The sequence below is a fragment of the Lithobates pipiens genome, unplaced genomic scaffold, assembly GCF_037356315.1.
Source record: "Lithobates pipiens isolate NorthernLeopardFrog02 unplaced genomic scaffold, aLitPip1_a1.2 Scaffold_13, whole genome shotgun sequence".
Taxonomy (NCBI): domain Eukaryota; kingdom Metazoa; phylum Chordata; class Amphibia; order Anura; family Ranidae; genus Lithobates; species Lithobates pipiens.
Genome location: NW_027507718.1, coordinates 457,347,546 through 457,367,454, shown reverse-complemented (window position 1 = coordinate 457,367,454; position 19,909 = coordinate 457,347,546). Strand labels below are relative to the sequence as shown.

General features: G+C 41.9%; 1 protein-coding gene across 1 annotated transcript in view; it reads left to right on the top strand.

Annotated features, from left to right (window-relative positions):
- Positions 1-8,906, top strand: part of STX18 (syntaxin 18) — a 283,473-nt gene extending 274,567 nt beyond the window's left edge. Inside the window, exon 11 of the mRNA XM_077477794.1 lies at positions 8,277-8,906. Within this exon, the coding sequence (XP_077333920.1) occupies positions 8,277-8,372 (96 nt within the window). The 3' untranslated portion in view covers positions 8,373-8,906. The remainder of the gene's footprint in view (positions 1-8,276) is intronic.
- Positions 8,907-19,909: the final 11,003 nt, after the last annotated feature.

Sequence of the window (19,909 nt, the reverse complement as noted above, 5' to 3'; positions counted from 1 at the left end):
TGCCTCTCAGCAAATAGCTTGGGGTGTCTACTTTCTAAAATGGGGTCATTTGTGGGTGTTTTGTGCCATCTTGGCATTTTATGGCCTTCAAAACTGTAATAGGTAGTGAGAAGTGAACTCAAAAATTTACGCCCTTAGAAAGCCTGAAGGCGGTGCTTGGTTTTCGGGGCCCCGTACGCGGCTAGGCTCCCAAAAAGTCCCACATATGTGGTATCCCCGTACTCAGGAGAAGCAGCAGAATTTATTTTGGGGTGTCATTTCACATATGCCCATGGCATGTGTGAGCAATATATCATTTAGTGACAACTTTGTGAAAAAAAAAAAAAAAAAAAAAAAAGTTTGTAATTTTCCCGCAACTTGTGGCAAAATATAAAATATTCCATGGACTCAACATGCCTCTCAGCAAATAGCTTGGGGTGTCTACTTTCTAAAATGGGGTCATTTGTGGGGGTTTTGTGCCATCTTGGCATTTTATGGCCTTCAAAACTGTAATAGGTAGTGAGAAGTGAACTCAAAAATTTACGCCCTTAGAAAGCCTGAAGGCGGTGCTTGGTTTTCGGGGCCCCGTACGCGGCTAGGCTCCCAAAAAGTCCCACATATGTGGTATCCCCGTACTCAGGAGAAGCAGCAGAATTTATTTTGGGGTGTCATTTCACATATGCCCATGGCATGTGTGAGCAATATATCATTTAGTGACAACTTTGTGAAAAAAAAAAAAAAAAAAGTTTGTAATTTTCCCGCAACTTGTGGCAAAATATAAAATATTCCATGAACTCAACATGCCTCTCAGCAAATAGCTTGGGGTGTCTACTTTCTAAAATGGGGTCATTTGTGGGGGTTTTGTGCCATCTTGGCATTTTATGGCCTTCAAAACTGTAATAGGTAGTGAGAAGTGAACTCAAAAATTTACGCCCTTAGAAAGCCTGAAGGCGGTGCTTGGTTTTCGGGGCCCCGTACGCGGCTAGGCTCCCAAAAAGTCCCACATATGTGGTATCCCCGTACTCAGGAGAAGCAGCAGAATTTATTTTGGGGTGTCATTTCACATACGCCCATAGCATGTGTGAGCAATATATCATTTAGTGACAACTTTGTGTAAAAAATAAAAATAAAAATTTTTTTTTTGTCATTATTCAATCGCTTGAGGCAAAAAAATAAAATATTCAATGGGCTCAACATGCCTCTTATCAATTTCCTTAGGGGGTCTACTTTCCAAAATGGGGTCATTTGGGGGGGTTTTGTACTGCCCTGCCATTTTAGCACCTCAAGAAATGAGATAGGCAGTCGTAAACTAAAAGCTGCGTAAATTCCAGAAAACGTACCTTAGTTTGTAGATGTGACAACTTTTGCGCAAACCAATAAATATACAATTATTGACTTTTTTTTTACCAAAGACATGTGGCTGAATACATTTTGGCCTAAATGTATGACTAAAATTGAGTTTATTGGATTTTTCTAATAACAAAAAGTAGAAAATATCATTTTTTTTCAAAATGTGCGGTCTTTTTACGTTTATATCGCAAAAAATAAAAATCGCAGAGGCAATCAAATACCATCAAAAGAAAGCTCTATTTGTGGGAAGAAAAGGACGCAAATTTTGTTTGGGTACAACATTGCATGACCGCGCAATTACCAGTTAAAGCAGCGCAGTGCCAAAGTGTAAAAAGACCTCTGGTCATTTACCAGCAAAATGGTCCGGTCTGAAAGTGGTTAAACTCTTTGGTTGCTTTTGCTGTATGCTTTGGGTCATTGTCCATCTGCACTGTGAAGCGCCGTCCAATGAGTTCTGAAGAATTTTGCTGAATATGAGCAGATAATATTGCTGAAACACTTCAGAATTCATCCTGCTGCTTTTGTCAGCAGTCGAATCATCAATAAATACAAGAGAACCACTTCCATTGGCAGCCATACATGCCCACACCATGACACTACAACCACCATGCTTCACTGATGGGGTGGTATGCTTTGGATCATGAGCAGTTCTTTTCCTTCTCCATACTCTTCTCTTCCCATCACTCTGGTACAAGTTGATCTTCGTCTCATCTGTCCATAGGATGTTGTTCCAGAACTGTGAAGGCTTTTTTAGATGTTGTTTGGCAAACTCTAATCTGGCCTTCCGGTTTTTGAGGCTCACCAATAGTTTACATCTTGTGGTGAACCCTCTGTATTCACCCTGGTGAAGTCTTCTCTTGATTGTTAACTTTGACACACATAGAAATAGAGCTTTCTTTTGATGGTATTTGATCACCTCTGGGGTTTTTATTTTCTGTTCATTTTGAAAAAAAAACGTTTTTTTTATTTTGTTTCTGTTACAAAACTTTGTAAATAAGTTTTCTCCTTCACTGATGGGCACTTATAAGGCAGCACTGATGAGCACAGATAAGGTGACATTGGCACTGATGGGCACTGATAGGCGGCACTGATGTACACTAATGGATGGTACTGATGGGCATCACTGATTGGCAGGCTTTGTTTGGCACTGACTAGCATCAATTGACTGCACTGATTGGAATCCCTGGTGGCCATGGGTGGCATAACTGGCTGTGACTAGTGGTGGGCATCCCTGATGGTCCTGGTGGTCCAGTGTGGGAATGCTGGGGGGGGGCGCATATGGCGTCTTTCAGGATAACAAGTGAGCGGCTTGTTATCCTGAAAGACGCCATATGACGTCTGGTCAAGATAACACAACCACTTTTCCAACATCATTTTGCTATATGGCGGGCAGCAAGTGGTTAAAAAGGCAAATAGAATTCTAACATAAAGGTTTCCCACGCAGGGGTTCTACTCCAGCAAATACCCATGAACAGAAAATGCTAGCCCACCTTGTTCTTAAGCTGTCACTTAGCTTTAGTTGCAGTACCTCTGCTTTTTATGCTGGTCACCCCAACCATAGGTGCTTCTGTGCAGAAACTGCTTTGTTCTAGTTTGGTTTTTATTTACTAAAGCTGGATAGTGCAAAATTAGTCACACTTCTGCAGAGAAACCAATCGGCTTCCAGTTTTTTGTTTTGTTTTGTTTTTTACCAAAGCTTAATTGAACAAGCTGAGGTTACAAGTTGATTGGGCTATCTGCAGAAATGTGATGAATTTAGCACACTAGCTTTAGTAAATAAACCCCTTAGTGACAGTGCATATAGGTGTAATGTAAAAGCTAAAACTCAGGCCAACCATAGACTGATCGAAATTGGGACGATTCAACGGGAACCAGCAAAATTTGAATCGGTCTATCAGCAGGCTGGCTGCACAGTTTTCAATCCTTCAATCGACTTCAGTACAACCGGCCCGTCATGTCTTTTCTGTCCAATCACTGCTGGCTCTATAGCCGCCAGTCCAGAAGTGTTCATAGTACTCTGCTGGTGGAGAAGGCTCCCCACCGACTGAACACAATAGCTCTGCAAGAGGGATTCCCATGGTTGGAACAAAATAGATGGTATGGCCTGCCTTCCTAAGACCAAACATCATGCTATTTACTTTTTATTGGCTTAACTTCTCTACATCCAGTTTTTGCAGTCTCCTCCCCATAGAGCCTAGTGGTATGTGAATCGGATACCTTTCCAGCCTAACTGTTATCTGGTTCACTTGTCACTGTGTTAGGAGCTACATCTCTTATGAGCAAGTCACCCTCTTTCTTTGGTAGATGTTTTACTATTTCTTTGTTTCCTGCTAGCATTTTTCGTTCATTATAGTGAACACTAAGCATGGACAATAACAAGGGTCAGGGTCGCTGCTTGGTTATCAAAACTATCTGAATTCACCCAGCAATATTATTATTGGGTGTAGAAGACGGACCCAAAATATGAATAGACCATTCATGTATGCAGGAGCCGAGAAATACATTGAAGAGTCTATAAACAAGAAAATTGAATACCTCCTCAGGATTGGCCAAGGGATATATACACTATATTACCAAAAGTATTGGGACACCTGCCCACATGAATTTTAATGGCATCCCAAGCATAGTCCGTAGGGTTCAATATTAAGTTGGCCCACCCTTTGCAGCTATAATGGCTTTAAACTCTTCTTGGAAGGCCGTCCACAGGGTTTAGAAGTGTATATATGGGAATGTTTGACCATTCTTCCAGAAGCTTATTTTTTAGGTGTGGCACCAATGTGAACAAGAAGGCCTGGCTCGCAGTCTCCGCTCTAATTCATCCCAAAGGTTTTTCTATTGGGTTGAGGTCAGGACTCTGTGCAGGCCAGTCAAGTTCCTCCACACCAAACTCGCTCATCCATGTCTTTATGGACCTTGCTTTGTGCACTGGTCCAAATCATTTGGAGGGGGGCTTTTGGTGTGGGGTCATTTTTCAGGGGTTGGGGTTGTACTTGGCCCCTTAGTTCCAGTGAAGGGAGCTCTTAAGGCATCAGCATACCAAGACATTTTGCACAAGTTCATGCGCCCAACTTTGTGGGAACAGTTTGGGGATGGCCCCTTCCTATTCCAACATGATTGCACACCAGTGCACAAAGCAAGGTTCATAAAGACATGGATAAAAGACTGTGGTGGAGGAACTTGACTCGCCTGCACAGAGTCCTGACCTCAAACCCGATACCTTTGGGATGAATGAGAGTGGAGACTTCAAGCCAGGCCTTCTCATTCAACATCAGTGCCTGACCTCACAAATGCGCTTTTGGAAGAATGGTCAAACATTCCCATAGACACACTCCTAAACCTTGTGGACAGCCTTCCCAGAAGAGTTGAAGCTGTTATAGCGGCAAAGGGTGAGCCAACTCAATATTGAAGTGGCAAAGGGTGGTCCAGCTCAATATTGAACCCTACGGACTAAGACTGGAATGCCATTAAAGTTCATGTGTGTGTAAAGGCAGGTGTGCCAATACTTTTGACAATATATTGTATGTAGAAATATAATGCAACTCATGTCAAAAATAAGATTCACCTTTAGTACCTGTTTTCCATCTATTTGCCTACTGTAAGCACAAAAGTAATAAGTGACTACACTTTGATTCCATAATTTGAAATCATTTAGCTGGAATCTATTTTTTCTTAACAAAGCACTCAGATTCAACCAAAGGTGTAATATATATATATATTTGCATAATCTAGCTGATTCTATGTACATATGAGTGTTTTTCACCTGATGTGATGTTATGGAGCTTTCCTGACAAACATCGGTTTCCAGTAAATAAATTATTACCATCCTTAGAAGAACAGGCCAATTCTGTAACCTCTGCCAGGTTTGGCATCTTCTGTGGCTCCTCCTGATCATATACTTGTTATGGGCACGGCCCCATCTGTAGGGTGGTGTGGCGGAGCACAGCTCCCGGGAATGTTTTTGAATGATGTAGTATATTATTATTTTCTACAAGACTGATCTAGCATCAACAGTTTACAGTTTTATTATTATATTACTGGCTGTCAGAGCCGTGTGATGTTAATTCTTTTTGGGATTCTGTTTTAAACTATGCAAAACTACACTGTGCAGCGTTCTTGTTAAATAGTTTTGCTCCACATAGAAGCAGATACATTTTATTCAAATGGAAATAACTGCTCAGGTTTACAGATATAAAACCAAAGCCTCACTGAGGTTTTGTTGCAGTGTCCTATTTTGATATTGGAATTTACAAGCCATGGTGGGCATGCACACCTCCAGACGATTTATCACACACGCAGACCTCGCACATATCCGGTTTGGTATCAATATTGTCTGATCTACATTGACATCTTCCCCTGGAGGCCTTACTTCCTTTCCCATTTACTCCCATCTTGTAGGTCCGGCATGTCTGCCTGTCTGGGTATAATAGCAGTTTAGTTATCGTTGATGGATTTCCAGTTCTCCTCTAGGTCACACCAAACCTTTTACTGCATAATGGGATGGATGGTTGACCTATCATAATCTTCCACAATCTTCAAATTGGGTTAAAAGCCTTCCCTTCTGATTTAATCATTTACTATGTAGAAAAAGTACCATTGCAGATAAAATATTATTTAAATACGCCCCCCCCCCCTAATGGTTCTGTCTTGGTACATATGAAAGAATGAAGCTGGGGAATTCAGTGTGATGGATGAGTGAATGGTAAACTTGACAGCTGTCTCCGGCAATGAGAACTCTGAATGTTCAGCAACATGCTTGCGATCTCTAGTGTGATCAAATAGCTTTATCATTGTCAGAGGCTTTGTGCTCATAAGCTCTGTGTCTGTATGAGGCTTATCAAGCTGCAGACCTGTAGAGGCGGAGGAGGTACAGTCTCAAGCACACAGTTGTCTACTTTTCCTGCACCTCAAATGCACACTTTTTTTGCAAATGCTCTGAAATGTCAAGTTTAGAATAGTGCATGCATACCTGCAGAACTGTTTTTCTTGTGGTTTTCTTTTATAGCTTTCCCCATCTTCTCTGCAGCCGTAGTACAGAACCTAGGATTTTCTATGACCTTAGCTCATGACTGGCTGCATAGCTCAGAAGTCATTGGCTTTCAACACCTTCCTCTTAGGCAAGCAATAAATGATTCGATTTTCTTTCCTTCCACCAGTAAGGAAAGAAAATCACTTGATTCCCCATCAACACAATGCACAATGGTGATGGGGGATTCCCTCCCGCAGCACTATTATGTTCTGCTAGTGGGGGGGGGGGGGGGTGGACACATGGGGAGCCTTCCCGGCCAGCAGAACACATTGATTACTGCAGTAATCACATGTAAATAATCTGACAGACTGATTGATTGTACCCAAATTTATTGATGGTTCACCTTGAACAACCTGCCTGCCCATAGATATTGAATCTTGGTCAATCCCTGCTGAACCAGCCAAGATTTGATCCATCTATAGCTTGCTTTAATGTATCATTATGCTCCCACATTTGCATAAGTGGCAGATCACATTACTTTATAGAACAATGTTGTCCCTCTCATGTCCTGCCTTCTTTTGACATCTGCATTAGTAAAACAAGTAATGAGAAGTGACTGATAAGAGATTTCGGGGGGGGGGGGGGGGGGGGGAGGTTGGGGTAGTTTCTACAGCGAACTTCCTGTGAGAGAATGATTACATCACCTCCATCATATGATAACACCTCCTTCATTACCTCCCAATAATGCTGGAGGAGGTAACATACCTGACTCAAATTGGAATATGGCTAAAGCAAAAGGTAAACCAGATTTGCAAAGTATGCATGTCTGAACAATGATTAACTTGCAGTTTTAGTTTGCATTAAAAAATGAGTTTAGTTCTGCTTTAATGCACTTATAGAAAAAAGTTAAAGTCACTCCCATCCGTGTTGCCAGATGGGCACATCCAGCTACAGTTAAAGGAAATATTGATTGATCAGTTTAGCACACACACAATATAATACCCATTTTTGAACAGAGTACAAGCTGATGGCTGCAGTAGTATTTTTTTTAAATAAACATTTTATTGTTACCTGTTATGTGCAATGGTTTTGCCCAGAGCAGCCTCAATCCTCTGCTTCTTGGGTCCCCTGCCGGCTCTCCAAGCTCCTCCCCCATAGCAAAGCCGCTTGCTATGGGGGGATCTCATACATGCTTGCTCCCAATCCCTGCTCTGTGTGTCAATTCATGCACAGTGCGGCTCAAGCTGCTTCTCCTCACTGGCTGTGATTGACAGAAGCAGGAGCCAATGACTCCCACTGCTGTCTCTAAGCCTATGAGGAGAGAGCCCAGAGAGCCTCTGCTCTTGTGCACATCACTGGATTGAGATTGGGCCCAGGTAAGTATGAGAGAGAGAGAGAGAGAGAACTGTGTAATCTGTGAAACCTGGAACTAATGAGTGAAGTCCTAATCATTTTTTGTTTTCGTATTTGATCTACAAAGCCCCTACAATTGAGGATGCTTAATAAACATAGCCACTATCAGGCCTCATGCTCACTGTACATTTTGCTAACTCTCCTAGATTCCTTTCCTCCTGGCAGCAGTTTTTTTGACAGAAAAACGCTTGTAAATGCATGTAACACGTTTAAGTGTGTCAGTCGCTTGGGCCTTAATTAATTTCATTGGCCAGGATAAGAAGTTATTTTTTCTCTGCCAAAACGCTGGTTCTCCTGGATGCACTGGCTGTAGGTTTTTTTTCTGCCTCTAAATGCCCCTGCAGCTAAACTCCTCTAAGTGCATGTGTGTATGGACCATAGGCTAACATGCAAGGTCATTTAGAAGCAGAAAGAAAATTCCAGACACCCTAAGAGCAGCATTAAAATCTTGCGGTGGGCATGAGGCCTAAAGGGGCGAGTCGTCTACCTAGCTTCTGTGATTCCTGCTGTGCCACTTTTGCCAACCGGCCTCCTTTACTAATGCTGCTCTTGTTTTTTTCCTTTGCAGGCCATAAAGAATAACGCAGGCTTTAGAGTATGGATCCTCTTCTTCTTAGTCATGTGTTCATTCTCTTTACTCTTCCTGGACTGGTACGATAGTTAATAATTTAGTTGTGCCTCATAGCCTCGACTTTATTTGCACAATGTTACATCGTTAAGCAAATGCCACATCTTGGTTGTATTCCTTCCTCCACGTTAGTCTGGATATGTTCATAAATGTCACTTCTAATAATGAGGTCATGAAGAGTGTCTACAAGAGATTAACTGGAAGAAATGGAGCTGTTTGCATTACAGGGAAAGGCCAGACTTGCTGACTGCTTCTACACTGGAATTGTTAAAGGAACAATAACCTCCAGGACACTGTTTAATTGGGTGGCACACTGGGAGTTGTGTGCTACAGCCGCCTTTATTTTGCCCCTATGGAACCTACTCTTCATCATTTTGTATTAACATTCACCAATGTTCTGCAGGAAGTGAAAGCTAACATAACTGTTGTCACACTAAATATGTAATGGCTATTTTTACCCGTGAAATACCTTTCCTGGCAACCAGCAGTATTGGGTTGTCAGCAGTTTGGCAGTTACCTGCACACAGATCCTCCCTTTCAATAAAACTCATGCAGAGATGATTAAAAAGATTGCCACTGCTTATTGCTTTTTGAACATTTTAGTTGTCTCTGTTTTGAGTGTCTGGAAAAGCCCAGGCTCTGCACCCCCCTCCTCAGTCACCCCACCAAGGGCTCCCCACATTTATGCCTTGCTTTTTTTTGGTTATATACTTACCTTTTTTAGATGTCTTTAGACCAGTCATATCATTATGACATCCTGGGTTCAGGTTGCCACTTCGCCAGCCCTGCACTCTCCTTTGATGCACAACTGGCAGGGACATCACATCAAATATTTGTCATCAACACAAACAAAAGATTTCCCAGCACATTTACCAGTCAGCCTGCAAAACAACGAATCTGGCCTTGTATAACAATTTGTTAAAAACAGAGGTTTTTGTTTGTACACATTTGCAAATATATACATAGGTCACAGTGCTCACACCAAAGGACTTCTGTGTAGACTGCGGTCCTAACTCTAAATTTCAGAGCCTCCATAGTGAGAGTACATATAAGAATAGATTAGGAGCAGATATGGGAGGGAGCCTGTCCCTTCAAGGCACAGCACCCAATTCAACCAACTGTACAGAAAAGTGGCAACCACCCTAACTTATAACTGGGCTTTGAAGCAAGATGAACATGGAAGGGTAATGCACATCACAAACCAACACAAAATGTCCTAGCATACTTACCAGCCAGCCTGAAAAACTGAATTGACCCTGTCCAACGTTAAAAACAAAGGGTTTTGTTTGCACACATTTTCAGATATATGCGTAAGCTGGCATTCCCTTGCCAATGGACCTCTGTATATACTGTGGTCCTAACTCAAAATTTCCAGAGCCTCCATGGTAGGATCACATGCACATCTATGGGCTGCCTTAGGCTAGGTTCACACCTATGCATTTTGCAGTGCTTTTTCAGGTTTGCAGAAACACTCTACAGTCCATTTACTATGATTTCCTACAGGTCATGTTCACATCTGCATGTTTTTTCAACCGGTGTATTTTTTGTTAAGGGTCAGGGTCTTTTTTGGTACCATAGACTTCAATGGAAATGCAGCAGAAATGCTTCATGCCTGTGTTTTTGCTGGTATCTCCTGCATGACGACAGATACTTCCCAAAAAAACAAAACTCTTTAAAAACATGTGCTGAAAAAGCGCAGCTTGTACCAGGATAACACATCCACTGCAACCCACATGTGTGAACCTAGCCTTGGAGGGTTAAGACAAACCATTTAAAGCAGAGCTTCGCTCAAAAAGTGAAGTCTCACTGGTTTGCTGCCTCTATAGCCAGTAGCTAAGTTGCAGTTTTTTTTGGGGGGGGAGGGGGGGTGGAGGGTAGCAAGTACCAATTTTTCCTGAGTCCTAGAGTTCACACATGCGCAGTGGGGAGCCAGTTTTCATTCCTCAAGAAGCCACAATTGGCGCCTGTATCCAAGATTGCAGTGTTGGGGACCCACAGCAGTAAGAACAACCAACTTTGAGAAGACCGTGCTGGACCCCAGGCAGTCCGTTTTAAAAGTAAGCAGCTACCAAATTTGTAGCTGCTGAATTTTACCAAGAAAAAGCAAACCAAAGTTCCTCTTTAACACTGACAGGGGGTCTTACAAAGCTTTTACTCCTTTAGTAAAAGGAATAACCTCTTAAAAAAAAAAAAAAAGTGCTAGCTGGAGTTAGACTCTAATTTGCTAGTCACTTATGTAAAGTCCATCTAAGTAAGTTTTCCCAGCTCTTCTGAACGCCTTTTCTCATGGCAGAAGGAGAGCAATGTTAAAAATGCTCCTATAGCTGCATTTTGTGAATGCATTTAGGCACATTAAGTCACATCAGTCGTTTGAGACTTAATTTCATTGTCAAAAATATTTATTCACTTGACCTCCAGAAGATTAACCTCCCTTAATGACCAGACTATTTTGCTATACTGCGTTACTTTAACTGACAATTGCACTGTCATGCAATGTTGTATCCAAATAAAACTTATGTCATTTTGTTCCCACAAATAGTTTTCTTTTGGTGGTATTTGCTCGCCACTTAATTTTTTTTTCTTTTGCACTTAAAACAAAAAAAGACAGACAAAAAAAAACATTTTTTACTGATATAAAACACATCCAATAATCAAATGCAAAAAATCTAATTTCTTCGTAAATATAGGCCAAAATGCTTGCCTACAGTCAAGCATGGTGGTGGGAGTGTCATGGTCTGGGGCTGCAGGAGTGCTGCTGGAACTGGGGAGCTACAGTTCATTGAGAGAACTATGAATGCCAACATGTATTGTGACATACTGAAGAAGAGCATGATCCCCTCCCTTTCGGAGACTGGGCCACAGGGCAGTATTCCAACATAACGACCCCAAAAACACCTCCAAGATGGCCAATGCCTTGCTGAAGAAGCTGAGGGTAAAGGTGATGGACTGGCCAAGCATGTCTCCAGACATAAACCCTAGGTCTCTAATAGCCACCAGCTCTGTGATGTCATCATATAATAGCCTTCTTGATCCCCTTCAGTCTGGATTTTGTCCTCAACACTCCACAGAAACTGCTCTCCTAAAACGAACAAATGATCTACTAACGGCCAAAACCAATCAACATTATTCGCTACTCCTCCTCCTGGACCTCTCTGCTGCCTTTGACACGGTTGACCACCCCCTCCTCCTCAAAAAACTCCACACCTTTGGTCTCCATGACTGTACTCTTCGGTGGTTCTCTTCCTACTTATCCAACTGCACCTTTACCGTTTCTTACAACTCTACTCCCTCCTCTCCTCTTCCTTTCTCTGTTGGGGTCCCCCAAGGTTCTGTTCTTGGACTGCTCCTATTTTCAATCTACACTTCCTCCCTGGGTCAACTGATAGCCTCCCATGGCTTCCAATACCACCTTTACGCTGACGACACCCAAATCTATTTCTCTACCCCTCAGCTCACTCCCTCTGTCTCCTCACGTATATCACTAATTTACTATCAGATATATCAGTCTGGATGTTGCACCACTTCCTCAAACTCAATCTATCCAAAACCTAACTTGTAATTTTTCCTCCCCCATATGCCCCTTCCCCTGATCTCACTGTCCAAATTGATGGCACAACCATAAGCCCATCCCCACATGCCAAGGTTCTAGGTGTAGTCCTGGACTCTGAACTCTCCTTCAAGCAACACATCCAATCACTGTCCAAATCCTGTCGCCTCAACCTCCGCAGCATCTCCAAAATACGCCCCTTTCTAACCAATGACACAACAAAGCTCTTAATTCACTCGGTCATCTCTTGCCTCGACTACTGCAACTCCCTTCTCATTGGCCTCTACATAGTCTATCACCATTCAATCCATCATGAATGCTGCTGCCAGACTCATCCACCTTACCAATCGCTCTGTCTCTGCTACTCCTCTCTGTCAATCCCTCCACTGGCTTCTGCTCAGAATTAAATTCAAAATACTAACAACTACGTTCAAAGCCATCCACAACTCTGCCCCCAGCTACATCACTAGCTTAGTCTCTAAATACCAACCCACTCGTACTCTTCGTTCCTCTCAAGACCTCCTTCTCTCTAGCTCCCTCATCACCTCCTCCCATGCTCGCCTCCAGGACTTTTCCAAAGCCTCTCCAATCCTATGGAATGCCCTACCCCAATCAGTCCGCCTATCTCCTACTTTATTAGCTTTTAGGCGATCCCTGAAAACCCTTCTCTTCAGAGAAGCCTATCCTACCCACACCTAACAACTGTATTTTCATTTTCTCCATCAGCTCATCCCCCACAGTTATTACCTTTTTTTGTTTCAACTTTACCCTCCCTTCTAGATTGTAAGCTCTAACGGGCAGGGCCCTCTAGTCCCTCCTGTATTGATTTGTATTGTAAGTGTCCTCATGTTGTAAAGCGCTGCGCAAACTGATGGCGCTATATAAATCCTGAATAATAATAATAATTATGCAGGGGTGGAAGAAGACTCCAGTGGCCACCTGTGAAGCTCTGGTGAACTCCATCCCAAGGGGGTTAAGGCAGTGCTGGGAAATAATGGTGGCCACACAAAATATTGACACTTTGGGCCTAATTTGGACATTTTCACTTAGGGGTGTACTCACTTTTGTTGCCAGTGGTTTAAACATTAATGGCTGTGTGTTGAGTTATTTTGAGGGGACAGAAAATTTACACTGTTTATACAAGCTGTACACTCACTACTTTGAAGGAAAGTGTAATATCTTCAGTGTTGTCACATGAAAAGAGATAAAATATTTACAAAGATGTGAGGGGTGCACTCACTTTTGTGAGATACAGTATATGCTGGAATTTTTATTTATTTATACCATTAATGGTGGTGATGAGCAACTTATAGCGGGACTGTGATATTGCTGTGGCCAATCTGACACTTTACGGGAACCAGTGACACTAATAAAGTGATCAGTGCTCAAAAAAATATACAATGTCACTATGCTAATGACACTGGCTGGGAAGGGGTTAAATATCTAGGGCAATCAAAGGGTTAAATGTGTGCCTAACCAGTGTTTTTGTGTTTACAATGTGATGCTTTTACTAAGGGATGTGCTAGATTTTATTCCCTATTCAAACTCCAGCACATCCCCGCAGACAGGACAGAGCTGTGTGTCTGAGTTGTTTACATTCTGTCTTTCTCCTCGCCGATCAGCGGGTGCCAGCGGTCATCTATTGGCTGACACCTGCTGATCAGCTTGTGCTGTGACTAATAACAGCACAAGCGGCGTGCCCCCTATCTGGAAGTGGCGGATCATGTACTAGGTATGTGATCCAGCACAGAAGCGCCACTTTGCCACGTTATGCAGCCAGCATGTGGTTATTTTGGCCATTGAAGTGAATAAACACTCAAATGCTAAACACGTCTATGTGCATTCTGTTTTGTTTTTTCTCTGCCAGATTGTTTCTCTCCTGAACATGCAAGTGATTTTTTTTTTTTTCCTGCCTCAACGCTTTTGCCTGTAAATGTCTGTGTGAAAGAACATATGGAGGGACATTTTGAGGCAGAAAAAGAAAGTAAAACATTCTTAAATGACAGTTATGTTGTTAAAGGTGTCTCTGTTCCTCCATAGATAAGGGAGCCACCATAAGACTGCCTTTATATTATACAATTGTCTTGTACAATTTTCCTTTAGAAAGCAAAACCATATAATATGAGGTAAAACCTAAACACTTTCAATTTACATGCAATCAGACAGGCCCTTACACTAGTTGAAGGTAAGTCTAAGGGAAATAGAATAAGATAATTGTATAATGTATGGCCATCCTAAGACAGGAAATGAGTTACTGTCCGGATCACCAAGTGAAATTGGGGGGAAAAAGGCTAAAAATAAAACAAATGCAGTTACCGCATTTAAAGTGATTATAAAGTCTATTTTTTTTTTCTGCAGCAACTTAAGGACCGGAAGATTTGCCCCCTTAATGTCCAGGCCATTTCTTGCGACACTGCACTGCGTCGCTTTAACTGACATTGCGCGGCCGTGCGACGCGGTACCCAAACAAAACTGACCTCCTTTTTTTTTCCCCACAAATAGAGCTTTCTTTTGGTGGTATTTGATTACCTCTGCCTTTTTTTTATTTTTTGCGCTATAAACAAAGAAAGACCGACAATTTTGGTAAAAAAACAATATTTTTAACTTTTTGCAATAATAACTATTCAAAATTAAAAAAAAAAAACAATTTCTTCATCAGCTTACGCCAATATGTATTCTTCTACATATTTTTGGTAAAAAATAAGCGTATATTGATTCGTTTGCGCAAAAGTTAGTCTACAAAATAGGGAATAGATTTATGGCATTCTTATTTATTTATATTTTTTTACTAGTAATGGTGGTGGTCTGCGATTTTTAGTGGGACTACGACATTGCAGCCGACAGATTGGATGATTTTGACACTTTTTTGGGACCATTGACATTTGTACAGCGATCAGAGCTAAAAATAGCCGCTGATTACTTTATAAATGTCACTAGCAGGGAAGGGATTGACACTAGGGGGCGATCAAGGGGTTAAGTGTTCCCTAGGGAGATGTTTCTAACTGTGGGGGGAGTGGACTTACTGGGAGTAGAGAAAGATCGCTGTTCCTGCTCACTAGGAAGAGCAGATCTCTCTCTACTCCCCTGACAGAACAGGGATCTGTCTGTTTACATTGACAGATCCTTGCACACGGCTGGAGCGTGCCTGCGGGCCGTGTGGACTCTGTCCGCCGGCAACCCACGATTGCCTAGTACAGAGGCAGAACGGATCTGCCTTTGTAAACAAGGCGAATCCCCGTTCTTTCAAGGGACATGTCAGAGATCTACAGTTCCCAGTTATCAGGTACAGTGATCTGTCATGTCTCTGGCAGCGCACCCCCCCCCCTACAGTTAGAACACACAGTGAGGGAACACATTTAACCCCTTGATCACCCCCTAGTGTTGCGCCCTTCCCTGCCAGATTAATTTTTCCATTGATCAGTGCATTTTTATAGCACTGTTCAATGTAATGTTACTTGTCCCCAAAAAGTGTAATTTGGGGTCAGATTTTTGGGCCGCAATGTCACAGTCCTGCTACAAATTTCAGATCACCGCTATAACTAGTAAAAACAATAAGTCCCTAAATCTATCCAGTAGTTTGCAGACGCGATAACTTTTATGCAAAGCAATCATTATAAGCTCATTGGAATTTTTTTTTTTTACCAAAAACATGTAGACGACTATATATCGGCCTATACTGATGAATACATTTATTTTTATATATACATATATATATGTATTTTCAAAACTGTCGCTTTTTGTTTAAAAGCGCAAAAAATAAAAAATGCAGAGATGATCAAATACCTCCAAAAGAAAGCTCTATTTGTGGGGAAACTTTGGGACAGCACCGCACGATTGCGTAATTGTCAGCTAAAGCGATGCCGTGCCATATAAAAAAAAATGGCCTGTTCATTAAGGGGGCAAATTCGTCCGGGGCTGAAGTCGTTAAGGATTGGCAAGCTGCAATATATTACAATTTAGGTTTTGGGTATTATACTGCTTCAAAAATAAAATAAATAAGATTACAACATTTCCCTTTATGATTCTTAGCTAATTAAATTTTCTATTTAATTCATAATCTCAAATATGCTCCAGACACACTGAGGCTGATTTACTAAAGCACAAAAATGGAGCCCAAGACAGTCACCCAATGGTGAACCGCACTAAGGCCCTAGCAGCGCTTTATTGTTTTTAAAACTTAAACATCCGACTGTAAGTTTAAATTTGAAATGTGATACAAAATATCAAACTGCACCCAGTAAGAAACCTTATATATATATAATCAATTTCAAACTGAAAATGTAAATGGTATCACATATGCCAGAAAATGTGCGTAGGGCGTAGTCACCCAGCTTACCTGATTGTACGATCGTTGGACAGTCTACCCTTCCCGGGGAACACCGCCGATGGCGGTGTAAGGTTAGACCATACCGATCGGATTTTGAGTTTGAATTTTATGCACTATTCAAGATGTTTACTTTGCGAGTGCGCAATTTTACGAGTGTTTTTTTTTTTTTTTGAAAAATGTTTATTCGGTTTTACAAACAAACAAACAAAAATCACATAACATAGCCGGATAGCTTTACAGAGACATAAATCTGTATAATAAAGCAGCCACGAGTGTTTTTAACATAAATAAATCTTTTGATACGTATGGAATTACGTTATGTAGTTTCTCCATTCCTTTATATGTGCAAAATACCTTCTGGGAAAGTGACTATTATACAGCCGATGTGATATATCCGATGCCTTGCTATACGTGAGAGCTAATAATACGATCGGGCTTCCGGTGATATGAGATGTGTTTTTAAACCAGGGTTTTCTGGTAAGTGCATAACCTATAGGGATTTGCACAGGAGGTGTGGTGGTGGAATACGGTGAATCTGAACGATCTGCTAGCAACTTTTGCCACTTTTTGACTTACAGCACTTTATACTGGCAGGATTTGTGCTGAATATGAACTATTATTCAATATACTAATGGACTATATTTTGTGTTTCTGGCATATGTGATACCATTTACGTTTTCAGTTTGAAATTGATTATATATATTATAAGGTTTCTTACTGGGTGCAGTTTGATATTTTGTATCACATTTCAAATTTAAACTAAGGGCCGGTTCACACAGCGAGGCGATGCGAGGCGACACGGCTCGCCTCGCCTCGCTCCCGCAAGTCGCCCCCGTTCTGTACAATGGAACCGTTCTGAGAGGAGCGACTCGAGTCGCTCCGACTCAGAAAAAAGGTTCCTGTACTACTTCTGGGCGACTTCGGGGGCGACTTGCATTGACTTCTATACAGAAGTCCTCTGCAAGTCGCCGCTGAGGTCCCCGCAGGTCGCGGCGAGGCAAGTCGGAGACGCCTCGCCGCGCCTCGCTGTGTGAACCGGCTCTTACAGTCGGATGTTTAAGTTTTAAAAACAATAAAGCGCTGCTAGGGCCTTAGTGCGGTTCACCATTTGGTAACTGTCTTGGGCTCCATTTTTGAGTACTTTTTGATTAATATAGCAGCAGCTACAATTTGTTTCACCGTGAGCGCTGAGGGAGTAGGACTTTTAGTTTTCTAATATCTTGCTCTTATTTCTTTTGATTTACTAAAGCAGTTAAGAATCTTCACTCAATAAATTCACGTAAAATGCCCAGTCATGTGGAAAGCAGATTCCTGTTTGTTCAATCTTAACACGATTGGGTATTCAGAGTGAACACAGCTGCAAATGATTGGTTGAAGATTCGCAACTCCTTTAGTAAATCAGCCTCACTGTGTTAGAAATCCATAATAACAATCAGATAACCAACCGCACTGAAAAGAAAGTCAGATCAAATTTTTACAAATGGCTGTTTATTGGCTGCTGTGTACATTGCTCTTATTAAATAAGTAGCAGTTTTCATGCTGTGTGTAACTTATTTTCAACATTATAGTGATGAATGCTAGAACTTGCATGATCAGTCATCTTCACTGTGAAATAGACCTCTTTCAGTGTACCAACAAAGAAAATCCAAGAAGGTTTTGATATCAAGTTAATAGAAATGATTGAATAAAGCAATTGGTTTGAATAGGACTTTTAAAAAGATGTTAAAAAGTAATCAGTGTGTTTTCAGCCTTGTGGGAATGATGAATATTTTAATTTAAAGAAGTATTAGTTGAACTCCTTGTCGGTACTTTATAACTGCAAACTAAATTGAGGAAGCATTTAAAGGGCCTGTTAACGTCAGGTGCGGTGGGACTGTGCTGGGCAGCTTTTGCCAGCTCCATTCCAACACAAGTTAGGGCAAATTCCAATCAGGCCAGTTCACCAAGTTGAGATTGTGTACACTGAAAGTAAAGCATGCAATACTTTTTTCAGTGCATCTAGACAGGCATCTAGGCATCTAGTGTATATAGACAGGCTGTGGTAGTATAGGAGCAGCTGGAGCAAGCCCTGGGGGCAGTTGTCGTCATGACACAAAACTGGTCGTCAATTTGCTGGGTAAATAGACGAGAAGGAGAGGCAGCTATTGTTTAATTTGCTGCCCCTCTCAAAGTGCTGCCTGGGTCCAATGGACCCACTGGGACCCATGGTAGGGCCGGCCCTGACTCTGGTACAGGCGCTGAAGTTGCATAGCAAGAGGCTGCCCAATGAGTGAAGAGGACAATGGGGGACCCAGGAGTAGCAGCAGAGTATGGAGCAGCAACTGACAGCTTAGACCAGGGGTCTCCAAACTTTTTAAACAAAAGGGCCAGTTTATTGTCCTTTACACCTTAGGGGGGCAGACTGTAGCCATTGGAAGTAGAAATGGTCCCAACATCGGTGGGAAAAAAATAATGGCCATTTGTTTCAGTGGGAGGAATTGTGCCCCATTGTTAATGTCATTGAGCCCCATTGCTAGTGTCATTGGGAGAAAATGTGCCACATCATTGGTGTCATTGAGCCCCATTGTTGGCATGATTGGGAAAAATTGTACCCTATCATTGGTGTCATTGGAAGGAATTGTGCCCCATCGTTGGTGTCATTGGAAGGAATTGTGCCCCATCGTTGGTGTCATTGGAAGGAATTGTGCCCCATCGTTGGTGTCATTGGAAGGAATTGTGCCCCATCGTTGGTGTCATTGGAAGGAATTGTGCCCCATCATTGGTGTCATTGAGAGGAATTGTGCCTCTTGGTGTTAGTTGGGGGGGAATGATGATCCACTGTTGCTACGGTATCAGTAAATTAATAGTGCTCCAAGGGCCAAATACAAGCAGAGGGCCACATCTGTCGACCACTGGCCTAGATCGGTCAGAGCTTGTGGAGGGTGCACTCAAAAGGTAAGTATGCTTACTAACTTTGCTTCTGCTTTACAGTCCTACTGTGCATCATTTGCAGGGAATCCGGTCACTGAATACAGATCTTACAAGTGAAAATTAGCTAGTGCCTCTGTGATAGCCCTCCAGCCCCTCATGCTAAGTTGCTAATGTATTTAAAATGGGCAAAAGTAAGGAAATATTACTTACCTTGGACCCCCAGCCTCTGGTCTGTTCTCTTAAGCATTACTGATGTCACGTAGTCTAACTGCAGCCTCCTGGAAAAGCTAAGGATGCAAAATTTCACAAGGATCTTCTCCTGCACCTTACTGACACTTGCTGTAACGGTAGCCAGGTCAGCAATTCCTTCAGCAAGTTCTCTTCCAAGATACTAGAGCAACATGGGTGACATTAGACTCTTGTTTCTTATAGATTTAACCACTAGCACACAAATAGGCCAGGGCTACACAGTGGATATTTTAGTAGCCCAATCCTACTACTAAAATCGCTAGCGATTAATCACAAGATGTAGCAAATGACCACTAAACAAATGGAACATACTATCCACTATGGAGTAAGCTGCAAGTAGCAGCATCTTGTAGTGATCAATTGCAATAATTCAAGATTGGCTACTACATGCAACTTGTGTAGGCCTTTACTCTTTGCAACATGTGCAGTTAAAATTGTTCTGTGGTGAAATAGTTCTTTGCCTAAATTTACAGTTTTTTACAAACTCCCCTGTTTAAGCAATTTTCTCATGTTCACAGCTCTGCTTTAACCCTTGCAATT